Raw genomic sequence first — 21,991 nt, 5'->3', positions numbered from 1 at the left:
CTGTACCTTCCAGGAATGTCAACCAGACATAGACAGCATTTGTGAAGAGGACCCCTAGAAGATACGAGGCACAGAAGGCTTTACAGTAGCAAATCAGTTGACAGGTGCCTTAAATAAGACAACATCTCAGTTTAGGCCCCTTCTTCAAAAATCCACTTAGATCCTCCTCTCAGGTAAAGCGTTTATTAGACTGCTGCTTATTAGCCACATGGAGTGGTATTAGGAAAGCAGGGCATAGCTGCACCCAGTCCCCGTTAAACGGCCTCATGCGGATAGAGCTGGGGTGGATTAGAGTCTGATGAATTAGTCGGTGAAGAGGTAGTGAGTTAGGAGGGCTGAGCTAGAGAGCGTGTAGAGCAAGGCATACCGGGAGAGAAAGAGAAGGGAAATAAATATCAGCGAGTGTTTGAAATCAAATCATTTCAGCCATCACTCAATAGATGTTGGCTCAGTGGCTTTTTTGCATAAAACATACATGAAATAATTACTGTCGATGGTTCTTAATTTAGAGGGTGTTAAACAGCTTGTAGACATCTGGTACTGATCCGAGTAGGGTCATTCAAAATTCATCTAACCAAATTAAGGCGAGGAGCTAAGGAGAGGAGTGTGGGATGGAAAGGAAGCGTATGTGTGTATGTCTGTGTGTTGGGAGGGGGCAATGGGGTGGCTGGAGGAAAAAAAGAGCAGCACACACACACACATACATTTGTGAACCGACATGCCACAAGATAACTAACATAACTAGACGCAAGGTGGGCTTCATATAGGAGTGTGTCTGTGTGTGTGTGTTTGGGAGGAGGGGGTGGACTGGGTCCTTGCAGGGGGATCCTTAGTGCTGTCGATGGGGGGTAGTAAATATGCAAAGAACGAGTAAATTAAATCAAACTGCCAAACTGTCAATTTCGGGGTAGCGTGACTAGTGCATGAAAATGGCATCACTGGAAGGTATCAAGGCTTTGGCGGCCCCTTATCCCTGGGCTTTTCTGGCATCGGTTCAACTTTGTGTAGAGAGGTGGCTAATTTTGCATGCAAATTTCAGTCAATAAGCTCCAAGCGAGGCGTCCCATGATATTTCAAAGGATCTGACAGTAGTTTCCCCCCCTCCTCTCTCCTTCTCTCTATCATTCTTGCTCACATTCTTCTTTTGGCTCCTGAATACCAACTAGACAGACAATGAAATTCAATCACCCATTTGCTTACGCTTTGCAAATGCACGTTGTCCCCTCGATGCTGCTGCTGCTACCCCCCCCCCCCCCCCCCCCCCAACTATTCAGCCAGCCCATCCTCTCTGCCCAAACACCTAAAAATAATGAGAGGGGGTGTGTGAGAATATGTGCGTCAGTGCGCGTGCATGTGTATCATTACCTTTCTACGCTCATGTCCTCCCACTCGTCTTTAGCGGCACTGGAGCTTGGCCCTTGCCAGCTGATGGCTTGATTGGCGCTGACTCTTTGGTGGCTGCGCTGCCGTAGCAGACCTCTGTGCCTGGTTGTTTTGAATTTGACCTTGCTGCTAATGCTGTTAGCGATCCCACCTGCCCGCATCGGTCCTGCAGCACGATTTCTATAGAAGTCCTTAGCTGCTCTGAGAATCCCCAGCTCCTGTCTCAGCTTCAGCAACTGCTGATGAAGCTTTGTAGCCTCTTTCTGAGATGAGGCCAGCTGTACTTCTAGAGCCTTGACCTCACTACAGTGCTGCTCCTCCTGAGCCACGGCCTGCGCATGGGCTGCCTTTTCACGAGCAGCTTCTTGAGTTCTTTGATGATCCAAAGAGGCTTGGAGTTTGCGGCAGTTGTGGGCCAAGTCTTCGTTGACTTCGAGTAGCTGCTCTTTTTCATCTTTCAGCCTTTCTGTCTGCTCCTCCATGCTTATCATTCTTTGCTCCAGTTGATCAATCTGAAAAGAAAAAAAACATACATGGGGCTTCTGTGCTACAAAATAATCAATTTTGGCTTATATATCTGTAGTTTTTTTTTTTTTTTCGTTTTTAAAACCCCCCAGAAATACTTATTCTTGGACTGCTAGTGACAAAATAACAACCTGCTCTATAGTATTAATATTAGTAAGATTCAATGAGAAAGACCATATCGTGATTTACTAGTTTTCCTCTCCACTGATATTTTCCCAAGTGCGTAATTACAGTTTGCTGTGTGGGTGGGGGGCGGAGAGGGGAGCAATACCGTCGTCCCCAGTCAAACACGGTTATGGACATCTGACTTGCACCCCGTTACCCTGATCACCTTTAACTACGCTGCAACCATGAGCACTTAGTCTATTTGTTAGATCTTTGGTGGAGACTGTTTAAGAGAACAGTGGATGCCTGCTGGGTTTGTGCCTCCAGGCAATTTTTCCCTTTTATTTGGTTCTCTCTCTGCCTGCTGGTGAAGCCTGGTACCCTTCAAACAAAATTAGACGGCTATCCCCACTCCTGATGATTTACTGCCATGAAAGCTGAAGGGGTGGGGGAACATATAAGCTCATGCAAGCAGGGTTTTAAATGTGTGTGTGAGTGTGAGCGTAAAACATGCCTCCAAACCTATGAAATCTACGTTAAATCAACTAGTATTTTCTGGGATACACAAATTATATTTGGCAATTTATAGACTGTCTAGTTGATACTGTGCTTGGAAATTACTACATGACCCTTCTCCAATGCATACGAACACCGTTAAACTATCCTTGAAAGAGCAAAATCAAAAATTTCTGAGAGCTGCCATGCTGAACTTATGGCTGTGTTGGATTTCCTTTATAGGCAGTGACAAAGAACACCCCATGACGGCATAGTGCTGTACCTTTTTCAATAACTGCTCCATTCGACCTGAAAGAAGAGAAGGCTTTTTCGGAGTGCTGCTTTTGACCTGGTGCTCCTCAGCCATTTTGTGAAGTAATTCTGCAAAGAAGAACAAAGCTCGCTATTGTGACACTTTGTGTCAAATTCAAGCTGCTCAATCAATAGAATAATTATAAAAAGGGTACATTTAAATCAATTAGCATTAGTAAGGTCTAATTTCCTTCCTGAGGTTCAGTGTCTTTTTTCCTTTTTGTCAATCAAATCTGAAAAATCCCTAACGCTGTTTTCATGTGGACTTGGAATTTTCACTGCAAAAAACACCTTTGGTTTCAAAAATCTTACACAGCCCTTTAACTTCAGATTAATAGAAAGGTGTTTTATTTAATAGTCCACCGGGAAATAGGAAAACAGGGCTCAGAAGTGCAGGCGGGTGTATACTATATGCAACCTCTCTCTGGGGACCTAAAACAAACGAAGAGAAGTGCTTGAATCCCTTGTGAATACACAGCCCCAGGCTGCACTGCTTTGTAGTCCACTGTGTTTCCCCAAAGGACTTCTAATCTCCACAGACAAACATGCAGCTTTATTCTGGGAAATTCAATAGTGGCCCTGGCAAACATATGATTTAGACTTTATGATAACAACAGAAAGCATGCAAGAGTGCAAGTGCTTAGGCATTTGATGCATGTGTATTCATGAACACATCTAACACAATCTAACAGACCTCTGTCACTGCTACCTACCCAGTATCTACCTGCTGAAGTACAAACAACTTCCCTGCCTACGTATATGCGAAGGGCAACACAAAACTTGAGGTTACTCTATTCCGTAATCCCCGTTCTCTGATAACATGAGTGAGGTGTCTCACTATGGGGAACGCTCTCTCAGCGTTGTCCTCAGAAGCCTCTATATCATTACTGGTGATCTGGTGAGACACCTCACTCATGTTATCAGAGAACGGGGGTTACGGAGTAGAGTAACCTCAAGTTCTCTTTCAAACATTAGTTTCGGTGTCTCACTATGGGATATGCAGACTCCCGTATTGCCAGATAAGCCCATCTGAACGACTGACTGCCCACTTAGGAGGTCTCGTGGGGCCCCACAGTGTGGGCTAGAGTTGGTGCAGTGACATCCAACCTGTAAAACCTTGCAAAGGTCAAAGGTGAAGCCCAGCTCGCCACTGCACATATCTCTTCTATAGAGACGCCCCTAAAAAGGGCCCAAGAGGTTGCCATCCCTCTAGTCGGGGGGGAGAAGAAGCTGGAATAAGCCAATTGGATCGCCTCAACAATCCAGTGGGAAATGCGTTGTTTGCTAACGGGCTTGCCAAGATGTGGTTTAGCCCAGGAAACAAACAGCTGATCCGACCTCCTGAAAGCCTTCGTTCTCTCTCTATAGGTACATAAAGCCCTAACTGGACAGAGAGCATGTAGGCGCTCCTGTTCAGGGGACGAGAAAGGAGGAGGGCAAAAAATTTCCAGCTCCAATGGGATGCATTGGAGATAAGGATTTTTGGGCACAAAGGCCGGATTTGGCCTGAGTGTGACTCTAGAGTTATCCCGCGTGAATCAGGTGCACTCTTTGTGTACTGACAGCGCATGAATATCACTGACACGTTTCGCAGATGCGAGAGCCAGGAGCAATGCAGTTTTCAAAGACAGGATTTTTATTTCCACCTGGTTTAGTGGTTCAAATGGTGGCTGTGAAACTGCCCCCAGCACCAGGGATAAATCCCACGTGGGAACGAGAGGTTTAGACACTGGGTGGAGCCGTTGTGCCCCTTTCATGAAACGGCAGACTAGCGGGTGATGGCTCACTGGGCCATCCACGAAGCCCACATGGCAGGCTTAAATGGCTGCTAGATATACTTTAATTGTGGAAAAGGCCTTTCCTTTATCTAACAGTTCTTGGAGAAAGGAGAGACTTTCCACACCATTCCTCAAATACCCTCCACTTGTTCTCATACTATGATCTTGTGGAGAGGGCTCTAACACTCTGTATAGTGGCTATAACACCCCTGGGGAGTCCTGCTGTACTCAGATTCAACCTCTCACGGGCCAAGCCCACAGGGCGAGGAGCTCGGGGTGAGGGTGAAAAATCTCCCCCCTGGCTTGGGAGACTAGTTCTCGTCGGAGAGGGAGAGCCCAAGGTTCGCTCCACAAGACGGGCATAATCTCCGCTAACCAATGGGACCTCGTCCACCTTGGGGCGATCAATATCATTGTTAGCCCTCTCTCTCTCACTCTGGTTAGAGTGGGAAAAATTAAGGCCAGTGGAGGGAACGCATAAAGCAGAGCTTGTGGCCAGTTGTGAGCTACCCCTAGTGGAGCCTCCTGGTCCCTCTGGGAGAAATACAGTGGACACTGAGCGTTCTCCCTCGAGGCAAACAGATCGACCTGTGGGTGGCCAAAGCGGGTCCAGATTTGGGTCACCACATGTGGGTGCACGGTCCAGTCCCCGTACTGCGGGTTTCCCCTGGACATTAAGTCTGCTCCCAAGTTCAGAGCTCCTGGAATGTGAGTAGCTCTCAGTGACAACAGATTGATGCTGATCCACATTATCAGTCTGCGAGCCAGCATGTGCAAAGGACGGGACCGTAACCCGCCCGCAAAGCGCAGGAATTTTCTGTGAGGCGGGTAAATAGGGATGTGAAAATATGCGTCCTTCAGGTCTATTGATGTAAACCAATCGCCTGGGCGCACTACATGCAGCAGAGTGGTGGTCGTCAACATCCTGAATTTGTATGACCTCAGATGCTGATTCAGAGCCCGTAGGTCCAGTATCGGACGCAGTCCCCCTCCCTTCTTGGGCCTACGGGAAAATACTTTGAGTAAAAGCCGCATTGGCTCTGCTCCTGGGGTATTTCTTGTACTGCTCCCTTTGATAGCAAGGTAGTTATTTCTTCTTGCAGGATCCTGGCTGATTCGCCTTTTGCAACAGAGAAAATCACTCTGTGAAATCTGGGAGGGGTGGTTGCGAATTGTAAACGATAGCCTCACCCTAATGTCCTCACAACCCATTCTGGCGCAGCGAGAGCTCGCCATCTCTCTATTCTTGCTGACAGCGGCCCCAAAGACAGGCACTCCACAGTAGACGGAGCTTTGGCTCCCTCTTGTGGCGGAAACTGGTCCTGCGGGCCAGACCCGACTGCGCTTGCGCGGGCGGCCTGCGCTTGACCAGCGCTCGTGGGGCCGGACACCACTGAGGGAATCGACCCCGGTGGTGTCTGGGTGCGTGGGGGCATTATGTTTTTCAACATACTGTGTTTTTCACACATTTTTCCCGTGCCCTTGGCAACATGCCTGGATGCAATGGGTAAATTTTTAATAAACAGTGTGTTTTTGTGTGACATGCTTGATTCAGCTGAACAGTGTCTCGTCGTCTCTTTGTTGAAATGCGCTCTGTGGGATCCAACTCGAGTCCCAGGCGCTGAAAGGTGGAGGCAGAACACACTTCTCCGAATGGACTTGGAGCCCGGGCTGGTCCGGCTCCGATCTCCCTGTGGGGGATGTTAGGCAGTCCGCTTCTTCTTGCGGTCCGACTTCTTGGCTGGTGGTGGGGCACCCTGAGCGGCAGCAGGCGGGACATGTTTCCTGGGCCAGTGGGTCTTAGGGTTCTGCGATCCTAGGGGACCCTGGGCTGCAACCTGTGGGGCTGGGCGGCGAGGGATTCTAAACATCGGCACGCCGGCTGGTGACCTGAGCGAACATTCGGCAACTGGGAGGAGGGGGGTCTTCCGAGGGAGACACAGCTGCAGGGCCTCTCCCTTGTTCTTTTTCTTCTCGAACTGTCTTTGCATGGTGGCAGCGGCGGTCCCGAAAAGGCCAGCGGGGTCGATGCTTTCATCCAGAATGTCACGTTTTTCTCCATCTGAAAGCTCCGACAAGTTCAGCCATCTGGCCCTCTCCTGTAGGACGATGATGCTGAGAGCTCTGCCCGCCGCTTGTACTGCTGCTCTAGTGAGGTGGAGACACTGGTCCGTAACAATGCCCAGCTCTTCCCACAGCTTGCTAGCATCCAGGTTCGCAGCAGTCTGGTCCTGGAGCTCCGCCGAGTAGGCTAGCAGGAGCGATGAGGCGTTCAATGCCCTCACGGTGGTGGCAACTGATTTACACGCCTTGTCAGCCAGGGAGGACTGCAGGCGTTTGGCCTTGGAGGGCAGGGACGGACCAGATGACATGGAAACCTCGTCCACGCATTCGGGGAAAAGCGGCAGTATCTGCTTAGTAGTGCACTTCACTTTGGGGAGCCTTTTACCCTCGTATCGTGAGGTGGAGGTCTCCGTTGTCACCGCGGGCCATGGGATCGCCAGCTTTTCAGCTGCCCGTTTTGCAACGTCAAATAGCTCCATGCCGCGGGACTGTGTGCCGGGGTTATCACAATCGGCCCCTTGTGTCGCAGAAGAGGGGGCAAAGAAAACGTTGTCATGCTCGTCCGAGACAAGATGTTCCGACGCTCCCTCAGAGGATTCGCTGAGTAGCTCATCATTAGCCTCGAGGGAATCAGACAACATAGCTTCGCAGCTGACCTCGGCATCATCCGCCAGTGGGAGGACGATATCCATCTCGTCGCCCCAGCTGGTGCCTGGTGTGGCTGACTCAGTGTGCTCCATCGGTGGGCCGATTGGAGACAGCATTGGGTCCTTCTTTGACAGGCTAGCCTGGCGGGCTAGCCTTCGGCGAAGACTTTTTAGGGTGAAGCAAGCGCAGTGTTCGCATGAACCCGGTGTGGAAATAGCCGTTTGGGCATGTTGCAGCCCGAGGCACATCACACACGCGTCATGTGTATCTGAACCTGAGATTTTGCAACCGCAGGGGCAAATTCTGGTCAGTGGTTTGCAGTCTGCCATATTAAGGAAGCTTGGTGGAGCTAGCTTGGAATTGGCTGGACGGCTAACGCTGATCTTTTTTTTTTTTCTTTTCTCTCGGTCGGATAGCTATGGTGAGCTAGTATGACCTAGCTAGTGTGGTGGCTAGCGCTTGTGCTACCTGGCTTGGTGACCGTGTGTAGCAAAAAACTGTTAGCTTGGTCAGCTAGCTGTTGTGCTAGGTGCGTGGTGGCAGGTAACACACTCTCCGACCTGGCTCTGTGGTGATGAGCAAGCGACTCGAAACGCGAACCGTGCTAGCGCCCGGTGACCAAGGTGTTAGCTTGCTCGCATGGACAGTTAAGCTAGGACTCACGTTCACAGTCAGGAGAGATGAGGTTTCTAAGAAGCGAGAAGAGGAAATTGAATGATGGGTGATGCTGCGTCACACCCTTTTATAGGGAGGAGGGTGGCCCCTCCCTGACGCAAGCGTCACGACTGCCAGCCAATGCTGGCTGGAGTAATGATATAGAGGCTTCTGAGGACAACGCTGAGAGAGTGTTCCCCATAGTGAGACACCGAAACGAATGTTTGAAAGAGAACAATACAAAACATTCTGCTTTTCTTTCTTTCCTATTTAAACATTCCTGACGGGATGACCAAAATAATTTGTACAATGAGGCTGGAAACATTAAATATTCAGGACCTTGACTTTTTAGGTCACTTGATCTTTTGGAGAACGAGTTGAGGGGAAAAAAGCGGCCACAGAAGCAGAGAGGAAAAAGAGAGAGGGTCATGTTGTAAAGAGCTGCTGCTCCCTTGCTTTGCATTGATGCTTTGCCCAGGGAAGTTTGTTACTTTGAATTAGCCTGCCCTTTTGTCTTCCCTACATGTCACATTCAATCAGACAGAGCACCAAATAGGACAGGAGGGCTGCTGTGTTCGCTGGGTACATAACCAGGTTGGGAGACAATTATCCAGCTCCAGCACTGGTGGCATGGGAGTTGGCACCTCAGCACTACCTTGATAAGAAGACGTGGTGGCTCCCTAGTCACCCACTGTTGAAGGAGGTTCTGGCACTGCAGCATACATTAACATCCCTCCCGTGTCTCCTCATAGGAAGCAGCACAAAGACTCCGTTCCTTTCATCTGCTGTCTTTCGTTAGTGTGATCCTGGTGTGAGCGACTGAACCTTGCATCTTTTTGATCGGGTCAAAGCGGTTCCTCAGGAGTAAATCTTATGGCCATCCATAATTTCCTCTTAAGAGTCTTGACTTTATGTCCAACTGACTCCAAATATACTCAGTTCAGTCTAGATTTAATATGAAATATTCTGAATGTTGCCACAATGGTGTAACCTTATTTGAACTGCAAAACAGCAGACATGTTCATAATCTGTATTAAAACTATACCAAATCAGAAAACACAGATGCCTATCTATTGCTGAGACCACACTCCTTCAAAGTTAAGGGATTCTTCCCTGACAAAATGTAAAGCCAAGCATGTCCTTTCAACAGAGGCTGCTTTCTCATATTCCTAACTAGACTGTCAACAGAAGTCAAGCCACTATTTTAATTAGTGCAATCCTTTAAATCACATGCTTGCATCTTCACCAGACACCATCATTGGCTGTGAAGAAAATTAAAGTGATATAGAACAGATCTGTTATTGAACTAGTTAATTAAGGTCACTGGTTGCAGTGGTCAGCATCTGACAAAGCAGCAGATTGGATTAAAAGGGATGTAATTTTTAACACCAGGAATAATACATGCAGACAAGATGGACACCACACTTGATGTCCTAATCAATTTACCAGGAGTTGATCAAGTCTTAATTGAGTTGTCCTATGAATTCTCCTGGGAGTAGTCTTATTAAATCCGCGCAGTAATGCACATGGCCCTGACCAGACCAGTGCTTAATTAAAAAAAAAAAAGAAGAAGAAGAAGAAGAAGTAGCATTGCAAACAAAATGAGCTTAAAATTAAAAACAGAATAACTGCGTAGAATTCAGTTTAGTTTCATTATTTTCAGACAAATTAAAACATGCATTCAAATTAATAAAGACCAAAGAGAAAAACATTATTTTGTAATTTTTAAGGCACTCCCTGACAAAAAGAAGAACTAGTGTGAAGGAAAATGCTCACCTTGGTGTTTGTTTGCAAGACAGAGGTGGAGTTCCTTTACTGTGGCCCGGTCCATAGCAGCCTGGACTCGCAGCATGTCAAGCTCTTCTTCCAAGCCAGCTCTGCATTAAACACAACATCAAATTTCCTTCAAACAAAGTTTGCTAAGTCAAATCTATGTTTTTTGAAACACTGGTTAATCATTTTTCAGACGTGTGCTTCAGAGATAAAATGTTTTATTTCTTTTTGATAGATTTTGATGTACTGAGTCCAGATATGACGTATGAAATAGCTGATTGGCTACTGTTTGTGAGATATTTAATATTTTTTTAAATTAAAAAAAAAAAATATATATATATATATATATATATGTATTACACCTATGTTTATTGTTTAGTTGAGTTTAAATTGTGTATAATGCTGTGTTTGCATTAATAAATTGCCAGCTGGAATCACCGATACGTTATTCAGAATTTTTTTTCCTATATCGCCCACTCGTATTTTCAACAGCATATTGTGAAAGAAAATGAAAACTGCTGGGATATTTCAATTTGCTTTAAAAAATTCTAAGTTCACTTTGCAGTATTACAGATCTCCTGCTACTAGGAAGGTCAAATTCAAGGTCAGTGCACATGTCAAAAGGTCACACAGCGATAATATCATAGAATTCGAAATTTGACAATTGCATTTCTTCTTTACTTAGTAGCATAATCATAAAAACTAGAACCAACCAACAATTTTGAACATCATTTTCAGTTTCCCAAAATGAGTAAAGTTGCACAACATTTATTTCCAAAGGTTTGTGGCTGTAGAACAGTAAAATATGAAAGGAGTAACAAAGAAACGCAAAAAAACAATCAACACAAGAACTGTGTGATGAGAATCTTTTACTCTCAATTCCACTGTGGAAGCCATTAATGTAGAAACTTTTAATGGACTTTTTAACTCGAATCTTATCTGCTGGCTTCTGTTCCCAAGGAAAAAAAAAGATGACACGGCGAAGAAATCAACTAATTAAAATGCTTTTTAATTCATCTGGAAATCAAAGTGACAAGCAACATGAAACGCCAAGGTGGGAAAGTACAGTGTGTAACTGTGGGTGTTTGTGTGTATCACGGCAGACAAACAGACTGTAAAGTGTGCCCAATTACCTCTCTGCAATTAGCTTGATTCCTGCTAAAGGCTAATTATGTGGAGCCATGCTCTAGACTTTGCACTTTCAAGTTATTATTAGGACCCCAACTGAAGTCTACTGAGGATACACACAAACCCACTGAGACAACCACACCTGAAACACACACCTAATTTCCCTCCCCTTTGCTCCACGGAGTCAAAGAGAAACACTAGAAACAAGCTCCTACTATAGTGGCATTCTTCCCTCAGTTAACCTCATTACAAAGGCAGGTCTTCCTCCTGGCTGATTCTTAAAGCTTGTGGTAAGCTGAGCAAGCATGTTCCATTATGAAGCATTTGAGTAGTAAAAGGGCATTTGTGGTAAGGGTGAATTATGATGTGCATAATGCCAATTAACACAAACTCGGCACCTGTTTCAACCAATCTAATTTTGCTACACCAACCAAGAGATTCTTCCAGACATATGGCAAGAAAATTACATGGGAGAAGTTATCAGCATAGCAAAGGGATGGGAAGTAATTAGCATTTTAGTCCACACAGTCCAGCAGAGAGGCATAGTCTAATGGCTGACCACAGCCTAAATAAGTACACAAATGACTCTCCCAAAGGGAGTGAGGAAGCAGATGGATATGTGTCGCTCTTCTATAGATTTTCCTCCATAAATGAACTCCAGTCGATGAAGCAGAGGCACTGCCTTATGTGTCCAGGCTGTTAATGGGACAAATGAGCTGAAATATGCAGTGTGTGAAAGGAGCCTGCTCCATCTCATGTTTCTTTTTTATGCCTGTTTGGATGCTGATGGTATTGATGCTCAACCAAAGCTCATATGTAAAACTTTCAGTTTTGCTGAAGGATAAGCATAGTTTCTTAGATGAAGAAGAAATTGGATTGCAAATGGAGTTCATTGGCCAGGGGACTGCAGTTTCACAGCATAACATCCTGTAGATGGAAGACTACTGCAACTTGTACTCAGTAACAGTTGTGGCAGACTCTGCTCATATCTATAAGAGATTTTCCAGAAGAAAATGTACGGCAACCGTGCAACCCACCCAAAACATTTAAACACCTTTGGTTCACTGGTGAATTTGCATTTTAGAATTGACTGCTATGCTATTTGTTCCATTTGTTTCAGTTTTAAAGTTAAATGTTAAATTATCTTTATCTTTCATCTCCCACGTGTGTGATCATTAAATCATCGTTTGACTCAACCCGACCGGACCAGTGTTGTTATTGTGGGTTTTTCCTCTGGTGTCCATCCCCAATATTTTTTGAACCTTAACAAGTCCCACAAGTTTTCTGTTTTCTTACTTTCCAGTTTTTACAACCTCTCTCTTTTCTTAGTGAAATAAAAATGTCAAAAATGTGATTTCAAATTAGATGTGCATCAAACTACACCAACCTGCACCTGAAACAAATTACCTTCCCCATCTTTTCCCTATGTTGCACTACCTCCAGTAACGTGAAATTTATTTGAAATGAAGCCATGATTTCCTGTCATATACTACATATTGCTAAGGAGAAAATGTTCTCTAAAGCTTCAACTCCTACAGAGTTCTTTGAGTCTTTTTTTTTCTTTTCTTTTTTTTTTAATCAGGATGATAAATCAAATGAAGCTAGCTGGACAATTTTCAATTCCCTCTCAACTTGCCGCTTCACCTAAGGTAAAAGAGAAAAAAAAAAACACTCAGCAGGCATAAAAGCAAAAGAAGTTTCTTGGCAGAAACTAAACTAAAGGCAACAGACAGGTGTTATGTTTGCTAATGATGTGGTCTACAATGTAAGTCTATGTCTCACGCCGCTCTTTTGGCCCCGTTTTAAAAAACATTTTCGCGCTCATGCTGTGCTGGTACTTCAGCCACAAGCTATCCACTCCATGTCATTTGATCTCAGCTCTACATGTGCTGCGCCGAAAACAGCTTAGAGCACAAACTGCCAGTGTTTTCCTTCACAATTGTGTACAACGCAACGCATCATTCGCAGCCATTGTGATTTCACACGCCAGCCTCCTCTTGGTTTCTCTCTCGGCACAGAGCGGGGAACAGGGTGAGAAAGTGAAAACACCACTGGCATTTTCATCACTGGGGAAAGATTCCTGTTTTTGGGGTGTGTGGGGAGATTTCCCCCATGGTTAAACTCGGACTAGGAGGCTGTTTGTTCATGGAGGGAGTTTCAGCGGATAAGCCACTGCTGTCAGCAGAAACAGTGACTGGTGGAGTTCACGTTCCTCTGTGATCTACTTTTAGCCGTGGGCAATGCAGCGGCAGCGGCAGCAGTGGATCTCGAAGAGGTTGGTACTCCTGCCATAGGCCAATCATCTGAGAAGTAAATGGGGATTTGTGTTACAACCACAACCTAGGATGTCCACTTTACTCATGGTTAAAGAGGCTTGTTGATGCCGTTAGGTATCCTAAAATGAAATCAAACAATATCATAATGGTGTATTTTTTTTAACATGGGAATGAGAAGGCCTGTCCATTAAAATCTTTTTAAATTTGACCAAAAAAAAAAGACATACTGTTTTCTACTGCAAGTATGAATAGTGTTTGTGAGAGTTGTAATGTTGTCTCGATAAGATCGGATAAGACAGCGGTCCCCAACCCCCGGGCCTCGGTACCGGTCCGTGAGTCGTTTGGTACCGGGCCGCGAGAGTTGAGGCTCAGGTGTGAAATGTATGGTTTTCAGGGTTTTTATCAGTTTTCAGCGTTATTTTGTTATCGTTTTTAACGTTAACTTGGTTTTCCTGGGTCTTTTCACGTGTGTTATGAATAAATCTTCTTTTTTTCAGTACCGGTACTAGTTTTATTTTGTTGTATTTATCCGCGACACCTTAAAGGCCGGTCCGTGAAAATATTGTCAGGCATAAACCGGTCCGTGGCGCAAAAAAGGTTGGGGACCGCTGGGATAAGATGACCCACTAAAGCCTGCAACATAATTACCAGCTAAGTGTAAAGATGGCTTTTTTTTAGCATAGTAACTGACTTTCCAAATAATTAATGAGGGAAATCCTTAGTTGTCTGATTTAGGAAAATGCATATAACATTCTGTTTGTGTGTCTGTTTGTGTGAACAAATGTGTCCCTCCTCCAACTAAGCCCTGGTCCGGGAGGCAAAAGACTCTCATTACTTCTAATACCTTTTAGCAAATCAAGATGAAACGAAAAAAAATAGAGGAATATGAGGGTAAACTTTATTAAACTTAATTAGAGTCAACGTCGCTTATTGGGGAGGTTCACGTCCATAATGGTCACTCTCTACAGAGGAGCACTGCAAATGATCTCAAAGGCTTTTTCCCCAGTAATCGCTAGCTAATTTATGCTTTGATGTCGTCTGAGTATAGCATCTTAAGTCTGAGGGTGCACTGCATGTGTTTATTCTGTTTATGGAGCCTAAATAATCCTGCCTCTTTTTACCAACAGACCTTTAACAACAATTAACAAGCACGGACATGGAGCGCCGCAGACAGATGCATAATGAGGCAGATAAAATGATCCCAATGCGAATTTTCTAGCATACCATGCCCACAGTTGCTTTTCAGCTACGTACCAACACCAGTAGGAAATAGTCCTTGGTGTCAGTTAGTTTATTTGTCTTATTATTTTTTGTCTTATTATGTTATTTTTGTTTAAAAAACATAGAGAAAGCTAAGAGATACTCTAAACAGGTTTAAATGCTGAATGTTTACATTGCCCTTTATACTGATCTGGTTATGATGACATTATTACATAAAGGAGTTTGTATGAAACCTTGTATCGATGAACAGCAAAAACCATCAAAGTGGGCCCTAATGATGAACCGTTCAAAGCATGGGTTAACATAAACCTTATGGAAATATTTAAACTCGTTCTTTAACTTCCAGTATATAAATTTTTTTTAGTTCAGTTTTATTTATATAGCAACAACTCACAACAACAGCTGCTTCAAAGTGCTTACACTAGTACAGAGAAAATAGTCATGACACCGTATCAGCAAGTGTTTTTGTGACAGTGGGAAGGAAAAACTCCCTTTTATCAGGAAGAAACCTCAAGAGCCCCAGACGGCCCTCCCTGAGCCCGGCCATCTGCCTGGACCAGTTTGGGGTGAGGGGAAGAGGACAACATTAGGTCAACTGTCTCCTCCAAAACTGCTATTTTTAACACACACTCAATGTTTCCCATTAAAAAAAAATCAATTTATCCATCTCTTCATCCATTTATCATGATTGTGGGGAGCTAGAACCCAGGATCTTCTTGTTGTAATGTGACACTACACCACCACGCTGCCCAAACAACTGTTTCAGAAAAAAAAACAAAAAACACAGCTGTGATCTAGCATCAATTCAGAAATGTTATTGAGATGCAAGAAGGGCTATGTCACATCATACTGGCTGTGATAACACCAATATAAATGTTTTTATGTTATATAAAAATATCTTATCATGCTATTATTGCTCGCAACAGCGTGCCTTTATGTTCCCTAGTGTGTACAACAAGGACACAAGCCCAGGCATGTCTAAGAGCAAGAGTCAGATGTCAGCCTCTGATGACCATTTGGTGCCTAAAAAGGAAGCTACTTTAGCAACCTCTGGCAAAGCACAGCACTCTGCAAAATATGCAAGTAAACTGTTCCCACTAAAGGTGGAAACAACATGTGTTTTACCACTTGAGGCAAAAAAAAAAAAAACAGACCATTGAGTAAAATCAGGTTATGAAGGAGGAGGAACAACTACCTGGTGATGTGTGACCCAAATGTGAACAAATGGCTCAAATGGGTGTTGATGGAGCACTGGCTAGATGCACTCCATATGACAGGGAAAGCAAACAGTGGATGGAAAACCAAGGTTTAGACCAGTGGCTATACTATAATTTTATTTTAAATTTAAAGCTTTTATGTTGATATTTGACTTATGCTGTAGGACTGGATATGATACTGGGCCACTACTATAATGCTGCTGTTGGCATCTTGTTTCAATATATTTAGAGTTCCAATTAGGAAGTGCATTATCGAAGACTGTGGTGCATTTGAAAAGATTTATAAATGCTGCTTTCAAGCATCAACAAAACACTCAGTTATTTTTCTTTTCTTTTTTTAAATTGTCAGTAAATTATCTTTAAATATTGTGACATAATTTTGAGCCCGCATCACCGATCACTACAGAAAAGTGGAAAACTAAAGAAATTCACTGTGTGACTCTAGTGGCTGTTAAAGCAGTATCTGTAAAAACTAGCAGCTAATATTGGAAGGCTAATGGTACAACTGGAGAGATGGGTTGTGATGAAATGCAAAATAACCATGATAGAGCAGAGCTCAGCAGGAATATAGCCTAATACTGAGAGGCATTAAACAGAAAGAGCAGCTAAAAAAATCTGTTCGTGTTTTGAGATAAGTGATTAGGGGAGATAAAATAAAGAGGAGATCAAGATGCTCTGCGTCCTCCCAGTGCTGGCAACACTGCCAGCTGTAAGGAACTGCATAAGCTGAGCTGTGCCAAATGCAACATGGCATATCAAATCACTAAAGAGGAAATGGCCTTTAGAAAATTACAATTAGAAAAATGGACCACCACATTTTATTTCCCCCAGGGATATGCTTTCCCTCCTTTTTTCCCCCACCATATGCCTATGATCTAAACTTAGTCCCACATAAAACAATTTGCACTTCTCAGGAAACAGGAAATACACAACTTTTGTTAGTCTTTTAATGCTACATTAAAAGTGGGGTCACCAAATCTGGCACGCCACCTTTGAGAAATTTAAGCGTGGAGACGTGCATTAAATACTGTAAGTCAGCATTTAATATGTTGACTTGGTGATACGTTCTAATATTTTGTAAATTATTGCATCCTGTTTATCCTGTTTTCTAGGCAATTGTTTTGGAAACAGACTTTTTCCAAGTTGGAGGTAGGAATTGTAAAATTTTAAAGCTTGGAATGCACCTTTATGACCTAACATCAGTGACCAACAGCACTAATGTTTTGTCCGTGCAGAAGCAAAGGTATTAGCAAGTGCATTCATCATTTATATAGCATTACTTCTCTGTAGTATGCCATTTATAAATACAAATATACTACTATTTCTATTTCTATGTCTATGATTATGATTATTACTAACATTAATATAGCAGCAATAATAGCGATACAGTAGTGATAGCTGTATATGGGATAACAGTAAACGATGGATAAATATATTTGAATTTATAAATGACATACTAAAGAGCAATGCTGTATAAATGATTAATTAAGCACTTCTTAATAAGGAACTAAGACCTTACTAATGCATAATAGTGTGACATTATTATAAAGTGCTGCCAGTTTACAGACCTGATTCATATTCATACAGACTTGAGCCTAAAATAATACTCATTCAAAAGCATTTCAAAACTCAACAAATTAGTATTAGCTGCGTGTGCTGCCCAAAGAGACCTTTATTAATGTTACATGAAAAGTCATCCTTCCTGCAAGTTCACGCAATAGGTGTTTGCTATGATTTTCAAGTAAAAAGTTGTCAAATAATAAGTAATTTGTTGCCTAATTCATCCTTAAATTAAACCACAGGGAGCCGACAAATCAGCGAACAAACAGAACAGACCTGTTTCACCTTCCTCCTCACCCTGCTATTCAAGTGCTTAGATTACAGGGGGCTGGTTTTGATAACCCTCTCTTAGTGCTTTAGGGACCCACTGTGCACAAGTTATCAGAGCAATATTCATTGTGGGAAATGGTCATTTGGGCCTCAAGACAGTGCTTTAAATGTGCTGTTTTTGGAGAAGGTGAAAGAAGGCATCTGTGAATGATATCATGACAATGAGGAAACCAAATGAAAGACAAATAGAGTTTATACAGAGACTCTCCTCTAAACCAACCACTAGCTATTTAAAGCTTAATAAGGGCCTTTATTTTAGCTGTTATGAGACAACAATTACACTTATCTGACAGAACTGTTATGAACACATTTATTATTATACTAGTCAGTGAAAAGCAAATTTTTCCCTCCATGCCCCAAGTCTTTCCTGGCATTTGCTTTAGGGTAACAGGACCGTCTTTGATTATTTGCACTAGGATGGACTCATTCAACTGAAATTTGCATTGTGAGTTGCGGGAAAGTAAAGCTTTTTGGTTAAGCTGGCTTTGTTCACAGTCCCAAACTATTTTCACTCCTGCTAATTCTCACAACAGGTATGAAAGGAGGAGCAGAATAAAGATGGGAAAAGTGACAGGGAACCTGCTGAGCTGTACGTGTGTGAAGATGCTTGCCCTGGAATTGAGAGGTTTTGTTTCTAAAGTGCAAGTTAAAAACATCTCAGCCAAGTTTACTTTCCACAAGCGACCGTCGTGAGGTCGCATGTGAGGGCCGGGAAAGGAGGAAATGAGGTGGAGTGCTGGTCAGGGGCACATGAGGGGGATCAACACCAACCCCTAAGGATGAGGCAGTTGCACAGCTAGGAAGGAGGCCAGCAGCTCTCCATCCCTTGTGGTTTTCCTTGCAGGTCAGTTCCAAGGAACCTGCATGTTCACTGCGGTCTGTTCACTCCCACACGCCCCGCCTCTATATCATATTGTGCTCGGGTCTGCTCAGTTCTAGTCGTGGCCAGGCAGGCAGGCAGGCGGACGGACATCCCTTAACAGGCAGCATCAGCGGCACTAGGGCTGCTAGCCTGTAATTAGCTCGGACAGCTCAGGCTTGGAGAGAGCCAGCCGGGCTATATCATAATGAGCTCAGCTGGGATTAGGAGGACAGGGCAGGGGGGTGAGCAGAGGGGAAAGCAATGAAGGGGGTGGTGGTGGGGAAGTACTAGAATTCTGGCCTCAGCCTACTGCAGCATCACAGAAGGCCGGAGGGAGACAACTGGGAAGACAAGTAGGAAGAGGGTAAGGGGAGGTTACAGAGGCACGAGATAGAGAAGGGAAGAGGTGAGCAGAGGTGAAGGCTAGGGAAGACTGGAGAGAGGTAGACCATGGCTTTAGGCCAAGCTTTGTGTAGCACTGCAGAGGGTCAGTGTTAGTGGTACGGTTACAGGGGGCTTCTCTAGATCAAACAAGACAATGGCTACACTACATCCAGAGACAGACTAAAGACAAAAGAAGGAGCAAAGAGAAGAAGTAACAAAGAAGTAACATGAAATGAAAAGCATCTCTCAAGTAACTTCAAGCTGGGAGTGTCAGTACTGTTGCTAAACTCTAGGTGCACATGTGAGCTAACAAGTCTACTGCAACTTAAAGATTGGAAGTTTTCAGGCAGGGAATTTTTAATGCAGGCAACTTACTTTTCAATAGAGAGTTTTCTGGTGAGGTTTTTCAAGTAGGCCAGCTCATTCCATACAGCATCACTGTCCTCTTGCCGCAGCTGCCACGGCGCTGCACGCTGTATCCTTCCACCTGGCCTAGACACACAACAAAAGAAGACCAAAGTGTAGATGCATAGACAAGCGAAACTGAAAAACACAGGCTCACTTGGCACACATACGGACATAAGGAAAGTAAACCTACTAACAAGGGAAAATTGTTGGTACTATACATCAACTTGCTGCCTCTGGCCAATTCACTCTGGGTAACAAGGCCCCTTAGTGTTGCTGTGTTTTTATTATTCAGCCATCTTTAGCAGTATTCAAATGAGCAGCCTTGACTTTGACATTTCAGTGGCAAATCATGTACCGACGTATGCATGTTTGTTAAAGCCCAGGGCACTGCCCGTGTGGCAGGGCAGTGGAGCATTCCCTGTGTGCCATGCAAATGTAAATAATGGCAAAAACACACTCGCAAACGAGGTCATTCAAATGTCTACACCTCACTTATGAATACTTAATGACACTTTGTGCTCAGTAGCTGCCGCCTCCATTGAACTTCCCATTTCAAATCACACACACACACACACACACACACACACACACACACACACACACACACACACACACACCATCGCCACTGCCCCCAACTGCATCCCTGCACACATCCAACTCATCAATCAGCCAGAGCCCAACACATTCAATTCCAATTAGCCTTTCATTTGCAAACTAAAACAGGTTTTAGTGAGAAATCCACAGATTGCAAAAGAAGCAGATGAGAAGAGAATACCGTTTTTGTCACGCACACAGACACACCGACTTCTCATTTTCACTCGATCAATGTGGCAGGGGTGTGGAAATGGATTGTGAGGGTCGCTGTTGTGGAGGGGTCCTTTTCCCATGGTCATTATTGGCTATCTAGATGCCGCCGTGCTATGCTAATACTAGTTAAACCCTGGTGACTGGGAGTTAGAAGCTACTGAGGAATGGCAAATGTTTTCATTTAATACTGCTAATGCCCCCGTGAGCAATTTGAAGCCCTTGAACTTCTTTAGAGTGTAGTTGTGTGGCCGTACATGCGTGCTATGGGAGTAGTGTGTTAGTTTCCCAGAGTCTAAAGCTATTTAATACATAACCTTACTGTACTCTATAGGCACAGAGACTGACATTTCTCTGAAAGCACACAATGAATGAAGCCAAACCTACATTAAAAGTGCCTGGAGTAAGTACAAGATCTTTTACCCACAGCTGTTTCAATTCTCCCTGTGCAATTTCCGGTTTGCAGTGTATCATCTGCATTACTTAAGAAATGTGCAAGAAGCTTTATTAAGTCATGGTAAAGCTTTATACATTTTAATTTGTTTACAGTGGGCCTAAAAGCTGTTGAACATGGAGCCATGAGAGAGCCATCTTCTTCAGGCCTCAGTGCATCCTCCCTTATGGTATCCTTGTTTCCATTATTAAGCAGGAGGAAACAGAGAGAACTTTTCCACGCTGCTGCGGCTAATTGCTCTGAATCAGGGGGAATCTGTTTATGGGCGCAACTTTGATCAGAGTACGGATGCTTTAATAACCTTTAATTTTATTTGCTCACCCCCATCATCCCCAGTCTGATTAAAAAATGTTTTCCCTTCTCTAATATAAATAAGAAGTTGGGTTTTTCTCTCTCTCTTCTTCACACCATTTTGGGAAAATATGGTGGTGCAGTAATGGTGAATGGCAGGGTGATTTCACTGGGACTGGCCAACTGCACATTGCCTGCATACCGATCAGCCGATGGACTGTTCTTCTGATTTGCGATTGGTTGGCAGTTCTATTCTGGGCGGGACTGGCTAACAGACACATTGCTGACATCTTTTGGCAGCTGATTGCACACAAACCAATCATCTAATCAATAATTTGCTGGGCAATGCTGGAGACTGACAAAAGAAAAACTTTTGAACATAACTGGAATTTTGATAAAGATCATACCACATTTTCAGGGAAAAATTGAAAAATTCTGGTAATTCCAGTGAGTTTACAAATTTTTCTTGCCTATGTAGTTTTGTCATAGATAGCTATGGGACATTCCTTTATTCTTGCTTCATCAGTAAAGCAGCTAAATAGTCTAGAGCTGATTTAATGTGTGGCATTTGTATTAGGATGCCGTTTTTGGTGGACATAAAACATGTGGACGACGCCCTTGAAGTAAATGAAATATGCCATTAGGCTGGAAGTTTATTAGATATACATTGGAGAGATAGCAAAAACATTAGTTGTTGCTACATCGACACTTTGGTATATCTTTAAAAAAAAACTACGAGTACAGGATTCCTTTCTATACTAAAGAAAACCCTTCACAGCATTCAGCCACATGAGAAACACTCTAAAGCAGGTGAGCATATTCTTGAAAAATTTAACATTAAGAGAAAACTTCACAAGAGCAAATACAAAGGGTTCACCACAAGGTGCAAAACACTCATCAGCCCCAAGGATAAAATGCTAGAATAGGAATAGACTTTGCTAAAGAATATCTGAAACATGCTGGATCACTACTCAACACAGCACTTTTGAAAGTACCTTTACCAGAGGGTCATTTTGAAAAACGAAATATAATAAAAAAATTGTGACACTGTCTAAACATTTCTAAACCTGACAGACACGGCAAATAAGTAAATGCATTCGTACAGGCAGGTGAAGAGAGACGCACTTACCCATTTATCGTTTGGTCAGGAACACAAAGGGGATCAAACGGACCCCCCTGCATCTACAACAACGCAGCATGGAAGCTGTTGGGACATCCCTAACAAGCTCGAAATGCAATGAGAGTCAACGCCTATCCCCGCTGACTTGTTAGGCCCCTGATTTCCTAGCACTAATGGGAGTATTTAAGTCATTTTCTAT

The 21,991-nt window shown here is 43.7% G+C and overlaps 1 protein-coding gene across 3 annotated transcripts in view; it reads right to left on the bottom strand.

Moving 5' to 3' along the window:
* Window positions 1-21,991, bottom strand: part of cntln (centlein, centrosomal protein) — a 93,148-nt gene that overhangs the window by 38,034 nt on the left and 33,123 nt on the right. For all 3 annotated transcript variants that reach the window (XM_082536834.1, XM_082536835.1, XM_082536836.1), the window contains 4 exons: window positions 19,091-19,207; window positions 9,741-9,841; window positions 2,792-2,889; window positions 1,366-1,895 (listed from right to left, as the gene is read on the bottom strand). In XM_082536834.1, the coding sequence (XP_082392960.1) occupies window positions 1,366-1,895; window positions 2,792-2,889; window positions 9,741-9,841; window positions 19,091-19,207 (846 nt within the window). The remainder of the gene's footprint in view (window positions 1-1,365; window positions 1,896-2,791; window positions 2,890-9,740; window positions 9,842-19,090; window positions 19,208-21,991) is intronic.

This window comes from Aulonocara stuartgranti, assembly GCF_965226115.1.
Source record: "Aulonocara stuartgranti genome assembly, chromosome: 6".
NCBI classification, from domain to species: Eukaryota; Metazoa; Chordata; class Actinopteri; order Cichliformes; family Cichlidae; genus Aulonocara; species Aulonocara stuartgranti.
This window is presented reverse-complemented; position numbering and strand designations above follow the sequence as displayed.